The 26519-nt window shown below is 36.3% G+C and overlaps 1 protein-coding gene across 1 annotated transcript in view; it reads left to right on the forward strand.

The window, feature by feature from the left end:
• Positions 1-21145, forward strand: part of CFAP210 (cilia and flagella associated protein 210) — a 35271-nt gene extending 14126 nt beyond the window's left edge. Inside the window, exons 6-10 of the mRNA XM_006734712.3 lie at positions 6192-6348; positions 11125-11264; positions 13981-14173; positions 14878-15042; positions 20684-21145. Coding sequence (XP_006734775.3) covers positions 6192-6348; positions 11125-11264; positions 13981-14173; positions 14878-15042; positions 20684-21028 — 1000 coding nt within the window. The 3' untranslated portion in view covers positions 21029-21145. The remainder of the gene's footprint in view (positions 1-6191; positions 6349-11124; positions 11265-13980; positions 14174-14877; positions 15043-20683) is intronic.
• Positions 21146-26519: the final 5374 nt, after the last annotated feature.

Here is a 26519-nt window from a genome sequence, read left to right on the forward strand (position 1 = left end):
CTTTTGTGCAAAGATGTAGTTATGTAGGGTAGATTTCTTGAACTGAGCTTGGATTTTACATGTGAAGAGATACTGCAAAATTGCCCTCTGAGAAGGCTTTAAGTGTGTAATCATCAATTATATCTGATACCCTTTTCTTTATGTTATAATCAGTTCTGGGCAGTACTGTTTTTAGAATTTAAAGGACCAAAAAATAGTATCTTTTAATTTACGTTTCTCCTAATTTCTAGTGAGGCAGGTTATTTTTTCATGTTTAAATATTCATGTGTTTTGGTTTTTATCATAAATTGGTTACTCCATTGTTCTCCTGTGTAGGTTGTTTTGTATTGATATGTATGTTTGTGATTGATTAAAAACTGATTAATAAGCAGTTTCTATATATGTTGGATATTATAATCTTTATTAGACATATTGCAGATTTTTGTCATCTTTTCTAAATGGTGTTAGTATTTTCTTTTTAAAGATTTTATTCTTAAGGGGTGCCTGGGTGGCTCAGTCTGCCTTCGGCTTGGGTTGTGATCCCAGGGTCCTGGGATCGAGCCCTGCATCGGGCTCCCTGCTCGGCGGGAAGCCTGCTTCTCCCTCTCCCACTCCCCCTACTTGTGTTCCCTCTCTCGCTATGTCTCTGTCAAATAAATAAATAAAATCTTAAAAAAAAAAAGATTTTATTTTTAAGTAATCTCTGTACCCAACATGGGGCTCGAACATACAACCCTGAGATTGAAAGTCACATGCTCTACCAACTGAGCCAGCCAGTCATCCCTGAATGGTTTTAGTATTTAGAAGATACTAATTTTTATGTGCTTAAATCTGTCTTTTTGTTATTATGGTTTTGAGTTTTGTATATATATATTTACTTCTCATAGTCACAAATGTCTGAGTGACATAGATATCAATTCTCAGGACACATGTGTTGCCATATTGTGTAGTCTTCATTTCTTGTAATCCTTAGTAAAAAGAGAAGGGAAACCTCTGGATTTATTGTAATTTTTTTTCTTTGTCAGTGTAGAGACCCAAGGATTTATGCAAGTTAGGGACAGAGCCATTGGCAGAGGGAGGCAAATATTTGACCAGTGTGCCACGTTTGAGAAATTTCTCTTCTGTTGGCTGTTGTGGCTCTGAGATAGTTACAGGTAGCAGACTGATCTCCAGGAAATTGCCTGGCAAGTGCTAACACGTTCACAGGCCATCCACCTACCTACAACCTTTGCATGTAGATTGTGATCAGGCTACAGGATCCCCTTTCCTTGTGGTCTTTCCATGTGCTGCTTAGAGGTTCCAGCAGGTCTAAGGTTTGTTTGAGTTGTTTCTTTGGCTTATCTTCAGTGTAGTCTAGGAGATGTTGATCAGGCTCTGAGGTCAGCTTAAATTCCTTTCCTTTTCATGGTAGGCTCTGTCTTTGTGAATGATGGCCAAGTATTACTTAACCTGATTGTATTCTCAAGTGCCCTTTTTTTGCTGAAATTTCTTGAAAATTCAAGTATAAGTTAAGACTTTGCTTTATTTCGTTTCTAGTAGTGATATAAAATTTCTTCCATTCTGTTGGTTGCATTGTGGGGACTCAGGAAGGGAAGGATATTTGACATGTGGGCTTGGGTTGCCAATTTGCAAATTTCCAGAAGTCCTACATCTTAAATTTATTAGGACATTCAATTCTGTAATTGAAGACAACAAAGGAAAATGTAAATCTATTATTATAAATTTTTTTAGGCATATGAATTTACAGAACTATCACCAAGTAGTATTCTGTTGGATGTTGATTCATGTGTCAGTTTTACACAATTCAGAATGCGTGTCACTTAATATACTGTAGGAATGGTAATGAACCCACAAAAAGCCTCTTTAAGTCAACAATAGAACTGGAATACTAACACTGGTATTAACCTGAATAGATACAGAGGACCGTGTGGTAGAAAAGAGAGGAGGAGAGTTTCCCCCCACTTTCTTGAATAGTAAGAGTCTATTCAGGGGCACCTGGCTAGCTCAGTTGGTAGAGCACACAACTCTTGATCTCAGGGTTGTGAGTTTGAGCCCCATGTTGGGTGTGGAGCCCTATTTAAAATTAAAAAGAAAAAAATTTAAAATAAGGGTCTATTGAGGGGAAAATTTTTAAGATAGGCTATTTATTCATTCATTAGCAAATTCATTTATCCAATCATCCATTCATTGTTATAAACATTTATTGGACAATTTCCATTTGCCAGCCACTATTCTAGTAACTGAAAATGTGAAAATGAATACAATTGTTTTTTTTATTTAAGAAGTTCACAATCTGGGGAGGAGGTTATAAATATGGAACAAATAATTAGGGTATAATAGTAGATATTTTGGCAAATACATATACAGAATGTATAGAAGCATATAAAATGGACATCTGATCTTGTCTAGAGAAGGGGCTAATTTTTAGAAAAGATCAGTTCTAGCCAAAGTATGAAAACTGAGCAGGAATAAGTCATGCAAATAGTGGGGATGTAGAAGTATTTTAAGCAGAGGAAATAGCAGGGGTGAAGGCCCAGAAGTAAGTTAGAGTATGGTGGATTTGGGTAACTACAAGTAGTCAAGATGACTATAGTAAGAGGCCTAAGAGAGCAATGTTAAAGAGATTGGGGAGAGGCAAGGGCCAAGTCATGATGTGCCATGTATCTAAGATGTGCCAAAATTTGGAATGACTTTCCACTTTGAGAAAAGACCGTATTTTAATTCTTTTAATCACAAAGAAATGGAAATTAGAGGATACCAAGAGGCAACACTCTTTTGCATGCCCTGGTAATTGTATTACCAAGTGCTATTCAGGTATTACCTGGTGGTGATTTAAAATATGTCCACACATTCTTTGATACTCCTCCCTTCAGAGGGTGGAATCTAATTCCTCCCTCCCTTGAGGCTATACAGAGTAACTCATTTCCAGTGAAGAGAATGAGTAGAAGTTATGATGTGTAACATCCCGAGAGAGATTAGGATATAAAAGGCATTGTGGCTTCCTTCTTGCTATCTTTATCACTCATTCCTGAGGATGCCATGGCGTAAGGACACTCAGGCAGCTCTATGTAGAGGTGCATGTGGCAAGGAGCTGAGGCTTCCTACCAAGAGATATATAAAAATGGGTTCTCCAGCCTCAGTCAAGCCTTCAGATGTCTACTACTCCACCTAACATTTTGACCGCAACCTCTGGAGAACCACCCAGCTAAGCTACTCTCAGATTCCTGAGTCTCAGAAATGGTGTGAAATAATAAATGTTTATTATTTTAATCCATTAAATTCAGGGGTAATTACTCAGCAATGGATAACTAAAACACACTGTACAGCTGCTGGCCCTGTGCCTGAAAGTGAGATTTCACACATTTTTAAAACAATCTCTAGGCTGCAGACCTGGGCAGTCTATTCCATTGTTGGGCTTTCAGCAGTATAAGAATCTGCCTGTGGCTCACAGCCCAGTGGGCATAATGAGGATGGGGCAAATGAAGGCCTCTAGTCTAGTGACACCAAAAATCCCCAAATGGAGGGATTTTGAGAATCTTAAGAATCTTAAACATAGGGCGCCTGGGTGGCTCAGTTGGTTAAGCGACTGCCTTCGGCTCAGGTCATGATCCTGGAGTCCCTGGATCGAGTCCCGCATCGGGCTCCCTGCTCCGCGGGGAGTCTGCTTCTCCCTCTGACCCTCCCCCCTCTCATGTGCTCTCTCTCATTCTCTCTCTCTCTCAAATAAATAAAATCTTTAAAAAAAAAAATCTTAAACATAATTATTGAAAAGAAATTTAACAGTATCTGTAGATTATTATACTGCATATAATTCTATTTCCTTCTATTGATAGGTAAGCATTTCTCCGGAAAGGGGCCAATAGACCTTGCTTAAGAAGAGCTCACTTAGTTACTGTTAATCTCATCAGCTTCTCAGAAGGAAAAATCATCGTAGGATAGTTTGCATCACTTCCCCCTGGATAAGATCATCTAGAGAAAAAGCAGAGAGAGAGATGAGGGCTTAAGTGATCTTCATCCATTCTAACGATTAAAAAACCATCTTAAATCTAATAACTTCCACATTTTTAACTCTAGTTCAGACCACTCCTTTGAGTCCCAGCTTCACACATCCAACTGCCTTTAAGACATCTCCATTTGGAAGTCTCATAGATATAAAAAGTCTAAAATGTGTAATATGAAATAAAATTTTGATTCTCCACCCTCACAGTGGACTTTCTAGTGGCATCCTTATCCACTCAGTTGTTCAAATCAGAAACCTAGGAATACACCTCAATTCTTCATGTTCCTTTATTTTCCACAACAAATCTTATCAGCAATTGATGTTGGATTTTTTTTCCAAAATGAATCTTAAAATTACTGCTGTCATCTTAGTCCAGGCCACCTTCATGTCCCATGGATTATTGCATCAACCCCTTAACTGGCCTCCTGTTCTCTCCTCCTAAGTCCTTTTCCTTTCATCATCCAGAGAGATTTTATTAAAATAAAAATTGATCATTTTATTCTCCCACCTAAAACTTTTCAGTGGCATTCCGTTCATTTAAAAGAAAATGGAAATGACCATCTCCCGCAAAGCCTTGTGTGATCTGGCCTCATCTTGTCAACCTCCTTTCCTACCACTCCTTCCCTTCACTTATTCTACTTCTATCATACCGATCTCCCAGGCCTTAAGCACCTGTCAAACCTTTGCTTGCCTCAGGGCCTTCTCATAGGTTTTTCCCACTGGCTGGAATTTTGTTCTCCCATTCTTCATCAGGTGGGTTTCTCACCAGTTCAAAGAATCTTCTTCTAAGAATTCTAACAAACTAAATATACAGTAAAATTTTTTTGAAAATCTAGTATTTTTAGGGCAATCATAAACCTGGTTTAGCTGTAGCGGCGCCTGGGTGGCTCAGTCATTAAGCATCTGCCTTCGGCTCAGGTCATGATCCCGGGGTCCTGGGATCGAGCCACGCATCGGGCTCCCTGCTCGGCGGGAAGCCTGCTTCTCCCTCTCCCACTCCCCCTGCTTGTGTTTCCTCTCTCGCTGTGTCTCTGTCAAATAAATAAAATCTTTAAAAAATAAAATGAGACCTACAAATAAATAAATAAATAAAATCTTTAAAAAAAAAAAAAACCTGGTTTAGCTGTAGCCGACGGTGACTTTTTCCTTAGCTCCTCCCAAAGAAAGTGACTGCGGCTCTGAAGCTGCTTACTCTGTACAGATGTATCAGCTGGGGATCTCCTGTCGTGCACTGGCTTCCTGATACCACATGCACTTACCGGCTCACCTGTGTGCTCCTCCATGGCACTAGGGAAGGGGATTTCCCCCTCTGCAGCTGAGCGATGAGACTCCAAGAAAAAATTCTTTTGGATTGGGTGCATATGAAAGAAAGGCTTATTCCTCAGTCTTTTTTTAATGTAAGTGTGTTGTTGATCTACTCTGTGTCTACCTGTTCAGGAAGGAAAAAAATTAGAGACAGCAGATAGAGAATGGCAGGGGAGCAGCCTGCACACTTGACTGGCCGACAAGGATGCACGGGCAAGTAGGCATCTCAGGCTGAGCTGCCTTGCCAGTACGCAGAGGCTTGATTGCCAATGAGGGCACTCAGAGTTTGCATTAAAGTACTGATGGTGGAAGCTCATGGTAGTGATGGTGACGGAGCTGGGAAGGTGGGTTGAAGAGGTAGGGCTGGAGCTAGATCTCCCAGATCAGCCCTGCGTAAGGAGGGTGCTCAAGGATCTCTGAAGAACTCACAGTAAGCCCTGCATGGCTTACCACACAGAAGGCATCAATAGCTACTGAATGTTGGCTAGACGAAGAATGACAGCCAAGGTGGCTAGCCCATTTCCTAAGAGGCTAGACCCGTAGTGCTGAAATTGAGAAACACTAAGGATTAAGGACTTCTCTGTAAAATAATGTCACCATCCCACTATACTGTCATTCAGTTACCTAGTTCTTTCTAAAGGAAAGGAACATTTGAATCTGGTATAGGACTTAATTTTGACCAGGAATGAAACAAATTTTGGAGAAAGGAAAATACTGGCAATTCTGGGCTAACCAAAATTAGATTTGGCTTTAATTACTGCTTTTTATATATCTGTTCTTGTCCCCAAAGAAATTCACAAATTTCCCCACAGCTTCAAATCATCCCAGGTAAGAATCTAATTCATTTCTTCAAAATATAACCCATTTTTCTGCTTTGCTCTCAATTTTAGTTATGTTTTTACTTTAGAATCAAGGAACATAAAGAGGAAGAAGAAAGAAGGAGAGAACATGAAGAAAAGGATGCTAAGGAAATAAAGCGACAAAATGCATTATATGAAATAGAAATGAGGAAAAAACTAGAAAAGAAAAAAGAAGAGATAAATGAAAGCAGAAGACTGTTTTTTGTAAGTTAAATATACAGCATTTATTCAAAAAATGTATAAAGTCCAGGGGCACCTGGGTAGCTCAGTTGGTTAAGCGTCTGCCTTCAGCTCAGGTCATGATCCCAGGGTCCTGGGACTGCGTCTCACATCAGGCTCTCTGCTAAGCAGGGCGCCTGCTTCTCCTTCTCCCTCTGCTGCTCTGCCTACTTGTGATCTCTCTCTCTCTGTCAAATAAATAAATAAAATCTTTAAAAATACGTATAAAGTCCAATGCATGACTTTTAATATATTTTTTAGAAATAATTGTGGAGTAGGAAACAAGTTGTCATTAGTTGGGTTTCTAAGTGTACTTTTGGGGGAGCTGCATTTGCTATGGATTTATGTGGATGTGTTCTCATGCATGAACAAGAAAGAAAAGGATGAGACTTTTTTTTCAAGTAAATACATTTTCATATCTTTTTTTTTTTAAGATTTTATTTATTTATTAGAGAGCACAAGCAGGGTGAGGGGCAGAGGGAGAAGCAGACTCCCCACTGAGCAGGGAGCCCGATGCAGGGCTTGATCCCAAGACTGCAGGATCATGACCTGAACCGAAGGTAGATGCTTAACCGACTGAGCCACCCAGGCGCCCCACATCTTCTTATCCTTTAAATGAGAGTTGTGAGGAATGAATTGGGTGATGTGTGTTCCGTATCTGCTGCACTGTTAGTAAGTGCTCAATAAATGTAATAGTTATTTTGTGCCTATTGCAACTCACTTTATTTTGTAATTTTTACATTCTTTTCTTTAAAATTAGTTTTTATTCTTAAGTAATACATGCACAGAATTTAAACATCAAACACCACCAAAAGGCTTAAAAGAAGAGTAGCAGTTCTTTGCTTTACCCCTTCTGCTTCAGGGAGACAGCCACTTCCAGGTTCTTTTAGTTGTTTGTTCTGATATAAAACTATATTCTAAATTATCTGCATATTTTAAAAATATATTAAGTTCTAAAGATATGTGTCTTGACTTATCAGTTTTAGACATTGTCCCTCTGGCCTGGTAGTTGAGGATTTAGCTCTTTTCTAATGCTGTCCTCTTCCCCTGAAATAATCATGCCATAATTTTAGCTAAATCATTATTATTATATAAATATTGTTCTCTGAAGAGCCAAGTAATATACCATGATTATATTTCTTTGCTTGCATAAATGTTTTTCTGTGATTAAAATAATTGTGTGTTTGCTTTGATGACTATATACCTTAGTTTTTTCCCATATGTTCTCTAAGTTGTCAAATGTATATTGATACTAGTTTTCAAATATTCATCTCAGTAATATTAAATTATCTATGTTCTTGATTTTCTTAGAGCTCCCCCATGCAAGTCCTCCATCCTTCTCTGGGCCTCCTGCCCAGCTGTCATTCTGGGACTTCCCTGGGTCACTTTCCTGGGCTGTAGTTCCCATTTCCCCTGAATCCCATGCCTTCCTTCTTCTTAGCCTACTTCTTCATCTTACTGAAATACGTCTTCAAGTAACTTCCTAAGAAAGGGTATACAGATCAATTTTTAAAATTCTTACTTGAAAAGGTTGTCATTTAAAGTTATATTTGCTTTATGGTTTGACTGGATATAGAATTCTGGTTCAGAATTCAGAATTTTGTATTCATGGTTTCATGATCATCTGACTTCCAGTATTGCTGTTGAGAAGTATGATGCTATTTAGGTTTTTCAGCCTATTTATGTGATCTGTTGTATTTTATTTTTCTCTCTCTTTCTGAAAGATTTCTGGGTCATTTTTATTTCACAGGGACATACTTTGATATAGTTGTTTTTTATTATTTTGCTGAGCATTCAGTTGATGCTTTCAATCTGGAAACATATATTCCTTTCATCCTGGAAATTCTTCTTATTTTATTTCTTGTATAATCTTCCATTTTGTCTCTTCTGTTCTAGAACCCCTCTGATACACATTGGACTTTCTGAATTGATGCTGTAATTAAAAAAAAACAACAACAAACTTTTCTCATTTTTTTAGTTAGGGTAAGGCTCAAAGGTAATAGTACCTTAAATAAATTAAAACTTTGAAGTGCAGAGTAGTCATTCCATGGCTAATATGGCAACTCCAGAATCAACAGGGACTGAAATGGCTTCTCTTTTTTTGCTTTGCTATTCTTGGAACATAGATGGCTTCTGTCCTCAAAGTTGCCCCATGGCCCTGAATGGCTGCTGGAGCTCTTGCCCTCATATCCACATTCTAGGCAGCAAGAAGGACAAAAAAGAATGCCCAACTATCTGTTCTCCTTTTAAGGAACATTTCCAGAAGTTTCACTTAATGATTTCCACTAAATCTCATTGGTCACAATTAGACACACTTAGCTGAAAAGAAAGCTTGGAAATAGCCTTTTTAGATGAGCATGTTGCCACTCTGAACAAAATGTGGGTCCTGCTACTAATGCAAAAAAGAAGAAAGATCTTGGGTAGGCAGTTAATTGTTCCTGCCCTTTCTGGTTTTTGTTTGACTCTGAGAGTTATTCTCAACTTTGTCTTTTAAACTTTCTATTGAATTTTAAATTTAGCTACCAAGGGGTACCTGGGTGGCTCAGTCAGTTAAGCATCCAGCTCTTGATTTCGGCTTAGGTCATAATCTCAGGGTTGTGGAATTGAGCCCCGAGTCGGGCTCCATGCTCAGCACAGAGTTTGCTTGAGATTCTCTCTCTCCCTCTGCTCCTCCCCGCTTGCTTGCTCTCTCTCTCTCAAATAAATAAATCTTAAAAAAAATAAAATAAGCTACCAAATTAAGCTACCAAAGTTTTAATTTCCAAGAGTTTTACCTGTAATGCTATTGTTCCTTTTCCATAAAATCTTATTCTTGTTTCATGGATGCAATATGTTTATCTCTCCAAGATACTTTGGAATGGGACAGACCTTTGAATGCTAACTCTGCCACTAACTAGCAATGTGACCTTGGGCTGAGGCTTTCAACTTTTAAAAATGAGAATTAACTTTGTGTTAATTAATTCTATTCTTTCCTATTAAAAAAAAATCTGTTTGAACATTACAATAAACTTAGAAAAAAACCAGCAAAATAAAACTTTTAAGAAATCATTCAAAACAATCACCTTTAACAGTTTGATACTGTTATTAGCTTTTCATGTTCACTAATGCTTCTCCTAACCAGATTATGGGCTTTTAAAAGTAATAGCCATAAGATAGGAGAGTACTTAAGAATGCTAGGTGCATAGTAGACCCTGAGTTATAAATATATTGGAAGATTAAGTGCTGCATCTTCACTTGAATTGGTTTCTACTTATAGTAGCTAAATACACTAATATCTATATATCCAGGCTATTGTGTTCAAAGGCACCTATTTTTATGATGGCTAACTCAGGCTGGAGTCATGGAATATATGCTGATATGAACAGATTTTTATTTTGAAAAATAATGACCTATATTAAAATGTTTTGTTAGACTATATATCTGTACCTTTTCTTGTGTATATGGGAAAAGACAGTCTGGACAAGAAACTAGTTTCACAGTGATCAAGTCAGTGGAGGAATTAGGAATATAGGGAGACAGACAGTGGATGGGGAAGGAAGGACACTTTATACTGTGTATCATTTAAATATTTTTAATTTGTGTACCATAGAAGTATATTAACTATTTAAACGTTAAATGAAAATATTTAATGTATTTTTTCTGATTATAGAATTTTTTAAAGATTTATTTTTTTAAAGATTTTATGAGAGAGAGAGAGAGCAAGTGAGGGGAGGGGCAGAGGGAGAAGCAGACTGCCTTCTGAGCAGGGAGCCCGACATGGGCTTGATCCCAGGACCCTGAGATCTTGACCTGAGCCAAAGGCAGACAGTTAACTGACTGAGACACCCAGGTGCCCCTTATTTATTTATTTGAGAGAGAGACAGAGAGAAAGCACAGGGAGGGGCACAAGGGGGAGGGCAGAGGGAGAGGAAGAACATCTCAGGCAGATTCCTTGCTGAGTGTGGAGCCCAATGTGAGGCTCGATCTCACAACCCTGAGATCATGACTCCAGCCGAAACCAAAAGTTGGCTGCCTAACTGAGCCACCAAGGCTCCCCTAGAATTATTTTTAATTACATATTTTAAAGAAATGCGATATTTGAAAGGAAATACAGAAAAGCATTAAGATGAAAAGTCACATATATAATCTCATACTCCAGAGATAACTATTAACATTTGATACATTTCTTCCAGTAGTATATACATTATAAACTTGTACCTATATATGTACTATATATATATATGAAATTTGCTATGTAGTATTTTATATTCTCCTTTCCCCCCACTTACCCATTATATTATTTGTATCTTCCCATATCATTGAGAGTATAATTTATTTAACCGTCTCTTCATTATTAAAGATTTAGAGGTTTCCAATTTTTCACTCTTATAAATAACTTTGGGATAAAGTACATGGTACAGGGTGCCTGGGTGGCTCAGTCGTTAAGCGTCTGCCTTTGGCTCAGGTCATGATCCCAGGGTCCTGGGATCGAGTCCCGCATCGGGCTCCCTGCTCAGCGGGAGGCCTGCTTCTCCCTCTCCCACTCCCCCTGCTTGTGTTCCTGTTCTCGCTGTCCCTCTCTGTCATATAAATAAATAAAATCTTTAAAAAAAAGAAATATATAAAGTACATGGTACATAAAGCTTAATGCGTACCTCTGATTGTTTCTTTGGGATAAATTCCCAAGAGAGAAATAACTTGGACCATTTGATAGGTTCTCATTAGATATTCATATGTTGAAAGATATTTTTCTTTGTGATAATACAGTTTTTTTCCCCCAAGGAACATATGAATGACAAAAATATCATCAAAGCTGTAGAACGGCAGCAGCAAGAGGAGGAAGATGAAAAGATTAGAAAATTTATCAAAGCAAAAAAGCGTCTTACACAAATAGGAAAAGAAAAAGAAGCTGAAACACACAGGTAAGCTTTAAAAGTAATTCATATAATTAATAAAGTACTATCTGAAATTATTATAAATCAGAAGTTGTGATATGAGAGTAATTTTTAAGAATAAGTCATTATAGGGCACCTGGCTGGCTCAGTCGGTTAAGTGTCTGCCTTTGGCTCAGGTTGTGGGGTCCTGGGGAGCCTGCTTCTCCCTCTGCCTCTCTCTCTCTCATAAATAAATAAATTAAATATTTTGGTATGCCTGCATGACTCAGTCGGTTAAGCGTCTGCCTTCGGCTCAGGTCATGATCCCAGGGTCCTGGGATCGAGCCCCGCATCGATCCCTGCAGAGCAGGGAGCCTGCTTCTCCCTCTGCTTGTGCGCTTTCTCTCACAAATAAATAAATAAAATCTTTTAAAAGAAGAGTAAGTCATTATATATAACTAGGGCATTTAGTGACATGATGATTTCAGAGTTAGGTTTCCCTTGGAATATCAAGGACATCTATCTGGTGGATGGTTGGAAATAGTGAAATCTCTGCTGTAGGGGAGGGATATGAGCTAGAGATGGCTTTGTGAGCCATTGATATATAAGTGGTAGTTGGAACTGTGGATACAGCTGAGCTCACCTATGGTGAGTAGGTAAGAAATGAAGGTGGCATAGTCCCTTGGGAGGAAGAAGATCATGCGAAGACCAAAGAATAGTTTCCAGAGATTGGAAGAAAATCAGAGAAACAACACGAAGGAGAGTTTCAATAAGAGGAGAGCAGTCATTGGTGTTAGATCAATAGAGGGATTATATGAGATTTTTAAAAAAGATTTATGTATTTATTTTAGAGAGAGAGTGGGGGAAAGGGGCGGGCACAGGGAGGGAGAATCTTAAGAAGACTGCACTGAGTGTGGAGCCCAGCAGGGAGCTTGATCTCATGACCCTGAGATCACAATGTGAGCAGAAACCAAGAGGTGGACACTTAACTGATTGTGCCACTCAGGCGCCCCTAAATGAGATTTTAAAAATGAAATGTCAGATATGGAGGTCATTGCTTACCTTAGTGATAAGTTTGGGATGAGGTAAGAGAGAGGAGGCCAGTTTCAGTACACTGTGTTTCTGTCTACATTCTACTTTTGCCTTATGCAGAGCATTCCAATGGCTTTATATCACATGTAGAGTATTTACTAAGGCCCACAAGGCTCTCCACCATCCTAATTCCCAGCTGACCCCAGCCTCATCTCTTGGACTTCGTCTTGTACTATTCTCTCCTTCTTTGCCTCCTCATCACTCACACTGGACTTCTCCTGTACCCTCTCTGGGGAATGCTGACCTCCCTAAACTCTTTCAAAAGGATCATTACTCAGGTGTTGCCTTCTCAGTGAGGCCTTCCCTGACAACCTTAATTAAAATTACAGCCCCACCCCCACATTGCTTATCTGTTTAATTGCTTGCTTTTTCCTCATTGCATGATATAGCACCATTTTAATTATTTACTTTGTTCACTATCCCTCTACCCCAGCTGTAATGAAAGTTCTAGAAGAACAGAGATTTTTAATGTTTTTGTTTACTGCTATATCCCCAGGACCTGGAATAATGTCTGGAACATAGTAGGCAATCAATAAAAGTGTTTAGAATATTGTTGTTGAAAGTCTAGATGCAATGTCACCTTTCCCATGAAACCTTCCTTTTTTCTCATCTGCCTATATCACTTTCTAGCTTTCTCATTGGCATGTATCACCCTTTGCCATGTATTGTTATTTGCACAAATGTCTTTTCTCCACTTTAGACTGTAATTTCCTTGGGATAGGCACTGTGTCCTTTCTTATCATTTCTCCCACACTGCTTTGCAAATTCATTCCATAAATTAGTGAATCTGTCACATCTAAATTTAAAAGTATTTTTTGTCCAATCCTAAATGAAAATGCCCCTATTCCTTTAAGAAATACCTAGTTATGGTTAATGATGTGCCAGTCACCATGCTTGGCTCTGAACTAGAGAGAGGACTTACCCATTCTCTGAGCTCAGGAATCTCATAATGTAAAAGGACCGTTGTCTATCTTCATATAAATAGATGAAGTCAATAAAGTGCTATGAATAAATTATAAACAGACTATATAGTAAGAGGATGGATTTATTAGGATTTTAATAACTTTTACTAGATATTTTTGAGATTTCATTTAAAGAAAGGCTGTTGATTTATTTTATAACCTAAGCCTCCAATGTTAGAGTAAGCAGGGTGTCTGATTAAGTATTCTGAAAATCTTTTCATTGTGAGAATTTTAATACTTTATTTCCTACATGCACGCACGCATACACATGCACGTACACAAGATATTATATGTATTACTCCCTTTGGATTTTTAAAATGTGCTTTATTCTAAAAATAAAGTATTAAAAATAGTTTCCACTTAAAATAATCAGTACATATAAGGAGTATTGGGGCTCTATTCAGTTTTGTAAAAAACTATAAATTATCTGATTTTTTTTTTAAAGATTTTATTTATTTGACAGAGAGATAGAGAGAGAACACAAGTAGACAGAGCAGCAGGCAGAGGGAGAGGGAGAAGCAGGCTGTCAGCTGAGCAGGGAGCCCCATGCAGGACTTGATCCCAGGACCTCTGGGATCATGACCTGAACTGAAGGCAGCTGATTGAGCCACCCAGGTGCCCCTAAAATATCTGATTTCTAATGAAATTATATTGGCTCCATAACAAATCTATTCATGAAGATTTAACAAGTGATGGTTATTTTGTTATAGGCTAATGGAAGAAAGGAGAGAAAGAATAAATAACTTCCTGAGTGAACTAATAAAAGAGAAACTTGACAATGAAGATTTGATTATTGCTAGAGATACTGCAGAAGCTGAGGCTGAATGGGAAAAAAGAGAAAAAGAAAAATATGAAAAAAACAAAGCAGAATTAAAAGCGATTGCAGAATATAGAGCTGTTGTGGTAAGCAATTCAATTATGACAAATAAAAACTAAAAAAAAATTTTAAGTCCTTTCCACTGTAGTTTCCACTCCCTCTCCCTCTCTGACAAAAAACTAGCAAAGATTTGAAAAACAATGTATGAGTTATCTTCCTATATTCTTGAAATCAGACCATGTTTAATTTCTAACAGAAGATCATATGATAATCAATTACAAATAAGATATTGTTAGACACAAAATAATCTCTTGTTTCAGAACCATCTGAAATGCAAAAATTGTTATTCACTTAATATACATTTGAGTGTTTTTAAGACTAACCAAATAAAAATAACCCATTTCTGTATTTCTTAATCCTTCAGATAATCCTTATCTCCTACATAATTGACTGTCATAACATTTAATTTGGATAGTTTATAAACATTATAGCAGCTAATTTTTTACCTACAAATATTCCCCTACCTTGAGAAGACCTTGCTATTCTGTTCTTGTATTTTATTTTTTAAACCAGTATCACTCAAGTTTTCATTGTGTGTTTCCTGTTATTTGGGAAATAGAACAAAACCAAAGTAAACTGATCCATGTGGGAATCAGCCCAGGTACCTGTAACTTCTGCCCTTGTATTGCTCCAGGCTTTCTGCTTGGAGCTTTCTAACTGTGCTTTATTAGAGAGCACTGGTTGATTTAAAAAAAAAAAAAATTGTTTCCCTTTGCTTTTTAACATCTAGATGAAAAATAAAGAGGAAGAAGAAAGACAGAGGAAACAAGAGGATAAAGAACAATTGCTGGCTATCCTGAAAGCAGATCGGATTTTCCAGGAGCATGAAAAGGAGAAAAAACACAAAGCTGATAAAGAACGACAAGAAGTTCGAGATGCCCATATTCAGCAAATGGTAATTATTCTTAAATGTTTATACTTATTTTAACAGTAAATACGTAATGTAGAGTTCATGCTAGTTTTCTGTTTCCCAGGTGGTTTCATCTGTCAAATAAGATCAAATGATCATTATGGTTATGACACAATAAAATATATAAAAAATGTGAAGTTAATTTATCTTTTTATATGTATTGAAGTTCCCATATTAGGTTTATGTCTTTTGCACAAATATTTATCCTTCTTCAGTGTCTATTGTGCTTTAGTAAATATTAAAGAAAATGCAATTGCATACAGCAGGCCATGATGCTTATCTTCTTCGTTTTACTTTTTTCCCCCCTCTTTATAACTATAGGCCAGAGATTATGTTGATTGGGATCTCATAGGTTTCAGAGTTGGGGTGATAGGGGTACCAGAGATTTTAGAACACATATAGAGGACCTGGCATCCAATCATTTATGACTTAAAACTGTTTTCCAAAATGGCTATACCATTTTCCATTCCTACCAGCAACATATGCGAGGACAAACTATTCCACATCCTCATCAACACTTGCTTTTGTTATCCTTTAATTTCAACTATTTCTAGTGTAGTGATATCTCATGGTGTCGTTTTGCATTTCCCTAATGACTAAAGATTTTGAAGATCTTTTCATGTCCTTTATAGACATTTGTGTGCCTTCTTTTATGAAGTATGTATTCAGATCTTTTGACAATTATTCAATTGAGTTGTTTGGGTTTTTTTAAATTTTATTTATTTGAGAGAGAGAGAGAGAGCGAGCACAAGCAGGGGGAACAGCAGAGGGAGAGAAAGAAGCAGACTACCCGCTGAGCAGGGAGTTTGATATGGGGCTCCATCCCAGAACCCTGGGATCATGACCTGAACTGAAGGCGACTGAACCACCCAGGTACCCTGGGTTTTCTTACTATTGTGTTTTAAGATTTTTAATGTGGTAGAATATACATAACAAAATTTGCCATTTTAACCATTTTTCAGTGTAACAGTTCAGGGCCATTAAGTGCATTTACTCTCACTGCTATCCATCTCCATAACTTTTTCATCATCCTACACTGAAATTCTGTACCTTTTCATTCCCCCATTCCCTCAGTCCCTGGTGGCCACTATTCTTTCTGTTTCTATGAATTTGAATATGCCAGGTACCTCATATTAGTGGAATCATATTTGTCCTTTTGTATCTGTATTATTTTACTTATCATGTCTTCAAGACTCATCCATGTTGCAGCATGTGTCAGAATTTCCTTTTTTTATTAAGGCTGAATAATATTCCATTGTATGTATATACCCCATTTTGTTTATACATCCATCCATCAGTGGACATCTGGGTTGTTTCCATCTTTTGGCTATTGTGAATAATACTTCTATGGATATTGGTATACAAGTGTCTGTTGAGTCTTGCTTTCTTTTGTCTTTATACACAGAAAAAGAATTGCCAGATCATATGGTAATTCTAGGTTTAACTTTTTTAAGAACCACTGTACTTTTTTTTTTTTTAAGATTTTATTTATTTTGAGAGAGAAAGAGAGAGTACAAGTGGGGGGAGGGGCAGAGGGAGAGAGAGAATCCCAAGCAGACTCCACGCTGGACATGGAGCTCTACCTAGGGCTCAATCCCACGACCCTGAGATCATGACCTGAGCTGAAATCAAGAGTCAGACACTTAACTGACTGAGCCACCCAGGTGCCCCTTGAACAACCATACTGTTTTCTATAAAGCTGTACCACTTAACATTCCCACCAGCAATATTCAAGGGTTTCAATTTCTCTGAATACTCAACATTTGTTCTGTTTTGGGTTTGTTGTTGATGGTTTTGTTGTTGTTTACAATAGCCACCGTAATAGGTTTGAACTGGGTTTCACTTGTGGTTTTCATTTGCATTTCCCTAGTGATTAGTGATATTGAGCATCTTTTCATGTTTCTCGGCCATTTCTGTTCAGCCTAAAGACTTCCTTTAGCATGTTTTATAGTGCAGGTGGGTTAGCAATAAATTATTTATGTGTTTGTGGAAATGTCTTTGTCTTCATTTCACTGGGTATAGAATTACTGGATATCATTCTTTCCCAGCCCTTTGAATATATTGTTCCATCATCTTTGGCCTTCATTGTTTATCATTAGCAATCTGCTGTTAATCATATTGTTGGTCCCCTAAATGTGATGCATCATTTTTCTCTTGCTGGTTTCAACAATTTCTCTTTATTTTTGGTTTTCAGCAGGTTGACAGTTTAACAGTCAACCAATAATGTGAGTGGAGTTGATGTTCAGTTCAGTGATGTTAAGACAGTAATGCTTTTACCCCTGACGCACAAGCTATGTGTGGGTTGAGGATGTTATTCCTAAGAACAGCAAATTCACAATTTCCCCCAGGCTTTTAATTTTTGCTAAGCTCCCTGGGGTCTCTTGTGTGAATGTGTAGTTTATCAGTGAGACAAGGATGTCCATAGAGTTTATTATTTCAGCCCTTCTATGCCTATCTCACTTCCAGAATCTCCCCCTTAAATTTCTAGCTGCTTTGCCACTCAATCCAAATGGAATCTGTCATCATTGTCCAGCAAATCTGCAAGTTTTCACCACCTGAGCTGGAGGAGCTGGAGGGATAGCAATATCCCCCAGAAAAGCTTGTAGTTCTTACCTGATTTAGTAGCAGTTTTTCATGAAAACACATTTCTCAAGTAGTTGCTTATACATGGTCATTTAATAGTGCTTTGAAATGAGAATTTAAACTTGTTTTTATAGAGGGGAAATGGCCAACCTCCTCATGTAGCCATTGCCAGAAGTAGGATCTGCCATATTATTTTGAAGATATCATTTTATCAATGTAGTATGTATCTCTCAAAACTCAGGGACTCTACAAATTTACATAATCCCAATTCCATTATTACGTCTAAACCAATTAATATTGTCTTTAAATTTCCTTTAAATTGTCTCGTATTTCTTTTAGTTTGTTGGTTTTTAAAAAAAATTTTTAAGTAGACTCCATGCCCAATGTGGGGCTTGAACTCAAGACCCTGAGATCGGGAGTCACATGCTTTATGGACTAAGCCAGCCAGGCACCCCTTAATTTGTTTTAATCAGGATCAAATAAGGTCCATATATTCTATTTGGTTGATATGTCTTTCAAGTCTCTTATCTAACACTCCTCCTCCACCCCTCTCTTCTTAAGTTCTCCCTTTTTGTCTTTTATTGTTTGTTTTCCAATTTATTTGTTGAGGGGTTTTACTGGTTTACAGGGTTTGTCTTTTAGAATTACTACAGTCTGGATTTTTATGGTTGAACCCCTGTTGTATAGTTTATTATGTTTCCTGCATTTCAGGTAAAAATCTAGTTGAGGTCAGATTCAGGTTCAAATCTTTGGTGAAGATTCCTCTTACATGGTGGTGTATACTTCCATCAGAAGGCACATTGTGACCATTGTCACTTTCTGTGACATGAACAGCCTTTGATGACTATTGCCTAGATTTCTTAGTTCATGAGGTGGCAAGATATTGATATTCTCTCATTTCTTCTTATTCATTTGCTCAAGTCTTCAAAGAACTTTTCATGATCAACAATTTGGTTTCCCTGAGGTACAGTTTTTAAAGAAAAGACAGAATAAATACTTGGTCCCTTCATCTTCCAGTATTCAAAATAATTAGCATCTCCTAAAGATGCTTGTTACTTCCCCCCATCTGTTATAATTTTTAGGAATTTAAAACAGTATTTTAAAAGTTTCTTTATAAATCTATTTATGCTTAATGCAATCAAAATTGAGGCATCAATCATATGATCCATTATGATAATCCTTTCCTTCCCTTGTCACTTCCTTTCTGTACTTCACATGTTTCTCCTTGCTTCCTTAATATCTTTCCACAAATTGCTATCAAACAAACATATCCTAGTTGCTCTTTAAGTTCCCAAATTATAGTATTTTACCTTTTATGAGAGTGGTTTTAGCTTTTTCTGATTTTCTCAATCTTTTTGAAGGGCATTTTCTACTTTTTCAAATTCCTGCTATTGTATCACCGATTCAATAAATAGCACATAAGCCTTTTTTTTTTTTAGCACATAAACCTTAATTTTGAATTGTATTTGAATTGAATATGAATTAAATGCCAAAAAAATTTGGTATTTCATATGTTATGGTTGCTCTATTTATTTATAAATTTCAATGTACAGTAGTTATCAGGTTTGGGCTCTTTTATACTTAAGTGCTGGTTACTGATTTAGGAAAATATTTTCATAAATATTAAATATATTCATAAGTAGACAAAATCACTCAATTTTTTACAAACTCAAACTCAGCATTTCTTAAAATGTTGCTAAGACAAGAAGTTGTCAATCAGACTTCATTAAAATCACCTCATAAAATCAGTTAAAAGAACAATGTTTTTGCAAATATTAGAGTTAAAAGAAGTTAAAAGAAAAAAAAATTATGAGATATAAATTGGCTTTTGGTAAATCGCTTAGAGTACTTACTCCAACCAGTTCCAGATCAACCAACCTACATTGATAAATGTCACTTGTTACAACTTCAAGTTCCTGGGAAAAGAAAATGTAATTGGTTTAATTTAGTTCAGATATTCACTGCTGATTTAATCTTATTTGGCTGGCTCATATGGTATATTGGGCTGACTTAGAACAGTGGATTTCAGTGAGTTCTTTCAGAATAGTAGATGGGGGGAGGGCACCTGGCTGGCTCAGTTGGAAGAATATGCAACTCTTGATCTCAGGGTCGTGAGTTTGGGCCCCACATTGTGTAGAGATTTAAAAAAAAAAAGGGGGGGGTGCCTGGGTGGCTCAGTCGTTAAGCGTCTGCCTTCGGCTCAGGTCATGATCCCAGGGTCCTGCTCTGTGGGAAGAAGCCTTCCTCTCCCACTACCTCTGCTTGTGTTCCCTCTCTCGCTGTGTCTCTGTCAAATAAATAAAATCTTCAAAAAAAAAAAAAATAGTGGATGGGTTGGAGGCAGTGATCGGTAGGTCTTCTATACCTGCCAAAGTACACATTTTTATAAAGGTAGAAACAGGATTCTAAACTCATTTTTTACCTAAAGTTCATGCTTTTAACTACTTTGTTATATTGTTTGCTTGAAGATATGTTATTGCACAAGGCTATTAAGTTTCACTGAGCCACTGCTTTGAGCATACTACTGTGAGAAGCATGAGTTTCTGCAATTATAGTATATACAGGTGCCCCTTGAACAATACAGGTTTGAACTGTGGGGGTCCACTTACACATGGATTTTTTTCAATACATACATTGGAAAATTTTTTGGAGATTTGCTACCATTTGAAAAAACCTGGAGATGAACCACATAGCCTAGAAATACACCCACCCCAAATTAAGAAAAAGACATTATTTTAAGAATGCAGCATATGATACATATATGCATCCAAAATGTGTCAACTTTATGTATCAGTAAGGCTTCTGGTCAACAGGAAGCTATTAGAAGTTTTGCGGAATCAAAAGTTATACATGAATTCTTTACTGTACCAGGGGTTGGCATCCCTAACCCCCATGTTGTTCAAAGGTCAACTGTAGTTGTTAATTCAGAGCTTGTCACCTATCAGCGAGTTTAGAAAATTCTATCTACAACTTCAAATGCTGTGTATATTTAGAAAATTGATCTTACCAATATGAAACTGCACTTTCTTTCTTTCCCAAATAGGCCAAAAATAAATTGAACACGAAGCAAGAAAAACAAGCAGAATTAGAGTATTGCAGACTTAATGAAGCTCTTGTGGCTGAAAAGGAGAAGGAATTTCAGGATTATGCCAGAGAAGTAATTGAACTTGAGTCTGAATCAACAAATAAATATATTTATCCTCTTGTAAAAGCTGTACAGGAAGGACATGGAGGTGGCCGTGGACCAGTTTTTGTGAACAGAGGTGGATTAAGACCCCGTTATCAGGCAAATGACGGCGCTGGAGTCCAGCTCCCTTTCTGTAACTCTCAGGGATCAAAATATAGTAATTTTCAAAAGTCTAAGGGAAGGCTAGGTTTTACATGGTAGAAAAAAAGTTTATTTTTGAGATTGAGAAGACTAAGTTGTAGCTAATATTATGAGCTACAAATAAGTGAATTTTATGCTTATAATTTGTTAATAAAGCTGCTCTTCGTCTAAGTGCAATTATGTCTGTTCTAATGGATTCTTCACTACCAAAGTTTAATAAATCCCTTTGATAATACATACACAACATAGTGTAATTTTAGCCTTTAAAAATATGTATTCAGTAGCATTAAGTATAGCTATAATATTGTACAACCATTACCATATCTAGTTCCAGAATGTTTCATTGCTCCAAAGGGAAACCCTGTACCTAAGCAGTCACCTCCCACTTCCCCTCCCTTTCCACAGCCTCTGGCAACTTTGTCTCTATGGATTTGCCTATTTTGGGTATTTCATATAATTATATGGAATCATACTGTGGCCTTTGTGTCTGGCCTATTTCACTTAGCTATTTTCAGGTTTCATCCATCTTATACCATTATCAGTACTTTGTTCCTTTTTATAGTTGAATAATATTGCATCTTAAGTATTTTTCTCTTCAGCAGAAATTTAATTATTTATCCTTCAGTACTTTTTAGTTTCAAACACTACCAATATTATTGCTAACAATAGGATTACAGTTTGACTTGTGGTTTATTTTGTAGAGTGTATCTTGCTAGACATGTGCAAATTATGGTTTTCGAGTTACTTGAAGTAATTTTTCTACAAGTAGCTATATGAGCAATTTGATACACAGGTGACTGTGCATCCAATCTGACTCAAAAGTTTGAGTTGTACAGTAAGTTTCACGTATTATCCTATTGGTGAATGTGTTTAAGAGCGAAATACAGGTTATTTTCCTTTCTCACAGGGCTGCTAAATTGTTCGGTAGTTCTTTTGGCCTAGGGTTGCCACCATTTTAAAAATTACTTAGATGCAAAGGCTCAATGAACTAATAAATAGTCAGGGAACCTCTGCCACCTATCTTTTTCTTTAAATTCTGTTTTAGAAAGTACTGTACATTTGGGGGTGATTACCAGTTTTGGATGAAGCTATTTTCACATTACAACACAGGAAACACGTTTCTACAAAATGGTTAATTTCATAAATGTTTTATAACCAACTTATCCCAGTGAAGAACATAAAACATTAAAGACATTACTAGTTTTCTTACCTTATGTGAACAGTTTCATTGTATTAGTTTCAACTGGGATGGTCTTTCTACTAGAGTTAAGCACATTAAAAACAAAAGGGCTATGCAAAGTCTTAAAAATTAATCACAAAACAATCGAGTAAAAAAAACTGAGTTGCAAGGCACTCAGAACAGTGGAAACACAACTGTTGTAATCTGCCAATAGGATAAGAAATCCATAGCTAAAATGTGTGGCTAAGGGCGCCTGGGTGGCTCAGTCGGTTAAGCACCTGCCTTTGACTCAGGTTGTGATCCCAGGGTCCTGGGACTGAGGCCCGCATTGGGCTCCCTGCTCAGCGCACTGGGCTCCCTGCTCAGCGGGAAGACTGTTTCTCCCTCTCCCTTTGCCCCTCCCCCCGACCCACTTGTGCTCTCTCTCTCAAATAAATAAAACCTTTTTAATAAGTAAGAGAAGTCCTTTAAAAAATAAATGTGTGGCTGAGATATATATTTGGGTATTGAGGGGGGAAAGGTGTAAAAATTATCAATCAGCACTTAAAAATAAAAAGGAAATAACAGTATTAGGTTGGGAAATATGTTTAAGAAGGAAGCCTAAAAAGCAATGAAAATAGAAAAAGCAAATTGATACTAAAAGTATTTTAATACACAATTAATTTACACAGTCCATATGAAGCACTCACATTTTACATATTCTTCTGGCTAAATAAAGCATTTAAAAACACTCCAGAATTCAAGAATTTAATACCTCTTAACACATATAAACCACTGAATGGTCAGAACATTTTTATCTAACCATATATATTTTCAGTGACTAACTTTCAAGTTGGTGCATTTTCCCTAAATATATCTAATTTAAATAAAAATGAAACCAAACAAGAAACCAAAAACTAGACAATTTGTTTTACGAGTCAATTAACATCTATATGGCTTTACAATGTCAAGTGTTATATTAAAACTGGCAGGCACAGGATATAATACAATGTTCCCAATGCTGAGAAATTTGGAGGAATTAAAAAGCAAATTGTAGCATTCCAGTAGACAGTAATGCAAATTCCAAATCTAACCTTAAGTTTGCTGAGGCAAAAGACACATTGTAATCTGAAACATTATGATTAAACATTTACACTAGAATTTATCTCCAAACCTTCTAGAAATCATCACTGCTGACTAAATTCCTAAAGAAGCTCAGTACTGTTAAACTCTTTGCTCAGTTTTTCCTAATACAAATTCTATATCCCCATGGGTAAAATAAAAGTATATTTTAGTTGATTTATCTTCATTATTTACCTTTTAATAAAAATAAAGGTTGAATAACTAATACAACAGTAATTTTAAAAATACAAAACAAACTGTTATAGTTTATTTAATACAATGTTTAACTATAAAAGTTGATAGTTTCAGAATTTAAATTCTGTAAAATGCAGTTTGCAGAAAACAGTTTTAACAGTTACTAGACTAATGATAAGAGAAGCAGCATTTTGAAACTAATTATACAATTGTGACAACAGCTTTATTCCTAAATTTCATTAAAAAAATATACATCACAGTGACTTTTGAGCTAGGAAAAGAAGTGCATTAACTTCACTTGAATTTTTCCCTTCTACAAAGAGAGCAGCCACAACTTTTAACATCCCCACATACAAATAACCAATTCATTTATCAATCCTTCAAAGTACTAGAAACACACAAAACAGAAACAAAATATACAGCATGGGCTTTTGGTAACATAGGCATTTGCTTTAAAAAAAAGAAAAAGCAGAAACACAACTTAACCCCACAATTTCTTCCTATACTTAAAAACAAACAAAACCCCTCAACAACTCCCTTCTCCAACCTTGCTGATGGATTTTTATTTATGTGATTTTTCTTTTAATATTTACTTCTTGTGTTACACCACAGGCCAGCGTTTGCATTTGTCTGAATCCTTTAAAGGCAGCTGGGAAACCCGCTATGGGCAGCTGTCAACCAACGCTGCACTTCCTGGAGTTTATCAATTTTTAAAACAAGTATTGTAACAAAACATATCTTTTCACAATAAACAGGTTATAAATCTACAATCCTTGGAGTTTATTCAACTGTAAATATATGAATACTAAACTGAATAATTATAGTAAACATGACCAAAAGAAGACAGGAAAATAAACCACTTTATGTTTCGTTATATTTATGGTGTATATTGAAAGTACCTTCCGGTGAAGGGAAAGGGAACAAGTTTCTATAGAAATTTACTATAAAAGGTTCAAAGTGTGATGAAAAACAACTGCCACCTGGACTAAAAAGCATAGTGAGCTACTAAAAAAAAAAACAAACTAACTTTTCCATATACTAACTTGAAAACAAATTAGAATTGTCCTTTAATATCATTACTCAAAATACCAGAAACCCAATGTGTTCCTGTTCATAATATTAAGAAATGTTTACTTTTCAGTTTCATACCTTTCACTGGGTACAAGCATCTGATTAGGGCATTCAGCAAAGCCAGTATGAATCAGTATCACACTTGTGCAAAGATAGATTTATCAAATTCTTTGAAACTTCTGTGAGGGCTTTAAGGAACTCTATTAGAAATTACAATGCTCTATGAGCTCATTAACTGTAGAGTAATTTAAAAATATTTTAAAGCAACCCAGTAGATTCTCTACTGCTCATCAACATTAATCTCTCTGTTGTGTCAATTTGTGGCAGATGGTTTACCCCCAAAAAAGAATGAAATAATCATGAAAAAAATTCTCAGATATTGCCAAACAATAAAATAAACCAATTAAATATCTTTAGAGGATATGAAGTCAAAGATAGTTCGAGGTAAACCGTAAGCTCAGACTTAACTATAAAATCAATTTGACAGGAAAGAGCCAGCTTTCAAGAAGGAGTATATTCAAAGTAAAAGCTAAAGGTGGCACAACTATTAAAAATGCAATAAAAGGACTGTTTGAGCTATGTGCTATACAGATGTAAAGGCAGACGAGGTACAGTTAATGCTGTTTAATTATTTTCTAAATGTTTTTACTCTGAAAATAAAATCTAGCTGATTGTCATCTTTCATCTCAATTTCTTCACTGTATCTGTTCTACTATAAAAACTAAGTTTTAAAATGTCTATATATGCTTAGCATGGAGTTGCTCTTTTGATAACCAGAACAGAAGAATACTACTTATAGAAATTGCTAAAATTTTTTCCCTATGGTTACTTGTCTATAATTCTTACTAGATACAGCTCTGCGATCAGACAACATGTATTTTTACCTAGCATGGGTTTTTTTTGTTATTAGAAAACCTTTCTTAAATAGCACCTTGAAGCTCAAATAGTTTATAACAGATATTTTTAAAATGCAATTTACTGAATTTAAAAGACAATAACTAATTTAAAATATGTAACAGATTATATAGCTTGGGAACTCAAGACTCAATCATCCCTAAAGTAGGTTTGTGGTCAAAGTCTCTAAGGAATCAATCACCCCAGATTATCATAAACATCTATCACTTTTATCATCAGGAAAAAAAAATTTAGAAAGACTTCATTGTGGATTATTTGCTTCAAGATATTCCAATCTTATAATCATTACCTATTATTTGTTATGCAAACAGCTACCACAATGCCAAATGTTCATTACTGTATTAATCATTAATGGGAAGTATTATGTTAAGCACTGCTTTGCTCAGTACAAATAGCACTGAGTAGTTACTGGGTTTACCAAAAAGCTACCTTGGTAAGAGTTGATACTACACTGACAAATATGAAAGTACAAAACACTCTAAAGGCTACTATTAATTGGAATTCTGAAATTTCTTCTCAAATGAGGCAGGTTTTGTGTTTGCTGGATGTTCAGTATTTTATTTAGAAGATATTACAGAAAAAAAGGCCACACATCACAAAAATAGCAATATACAACACACAAAATTCTAAATGGACTTTGGGTATCTTTTACTGTTTAACTCTGTAAGCTATCAAATTTTGCAACTTTCTACTCTACTCTATGTGGCAATGTTGCACATGCCAAGCTAAATAATGTTAACAGTAATGGTATAAAGCCATCTGAATAGAAAGAAACCAGAGTCATAAACATGCTATACCCTATTGTGATACATAAATAGAAAAGATGCATTTTTTTGCCATTTGAAACTCACAACTATGAGAGTTAGAGAAGTCAGCTCAAGTTAAAAAACCAAATCCAAAACAAGAACCATGCAGAATTAACACTCAACTCTATATAGATCAGTGGCCAAAAGAGAAATCTTGGAAGTTAGTATGTCAATACTAACAATTTTTAGAATCTAACTTAAAGACCTGCACAAGTGGTATGTTTTAGTGAGAAAAATATCTTCATTTTAGAGAAAGATAATAGTAATTATAAAACAATGTTCC

This window comes from Leptonychotes weddellii, chromosome 3, assembly GCF_054177405.1.
Source record: "Leptonychotes weddellii isolate Sample4059 chromosome 3, ASM5417740v2, whole genome shotgun sequence".
Classification (NCBI taxonomy): Eukaryota; Metazoa; Chordata; class Mammalia; order Carnivora; family Phocidae; genus Leptonychotes; species Leptonychotes weddellii.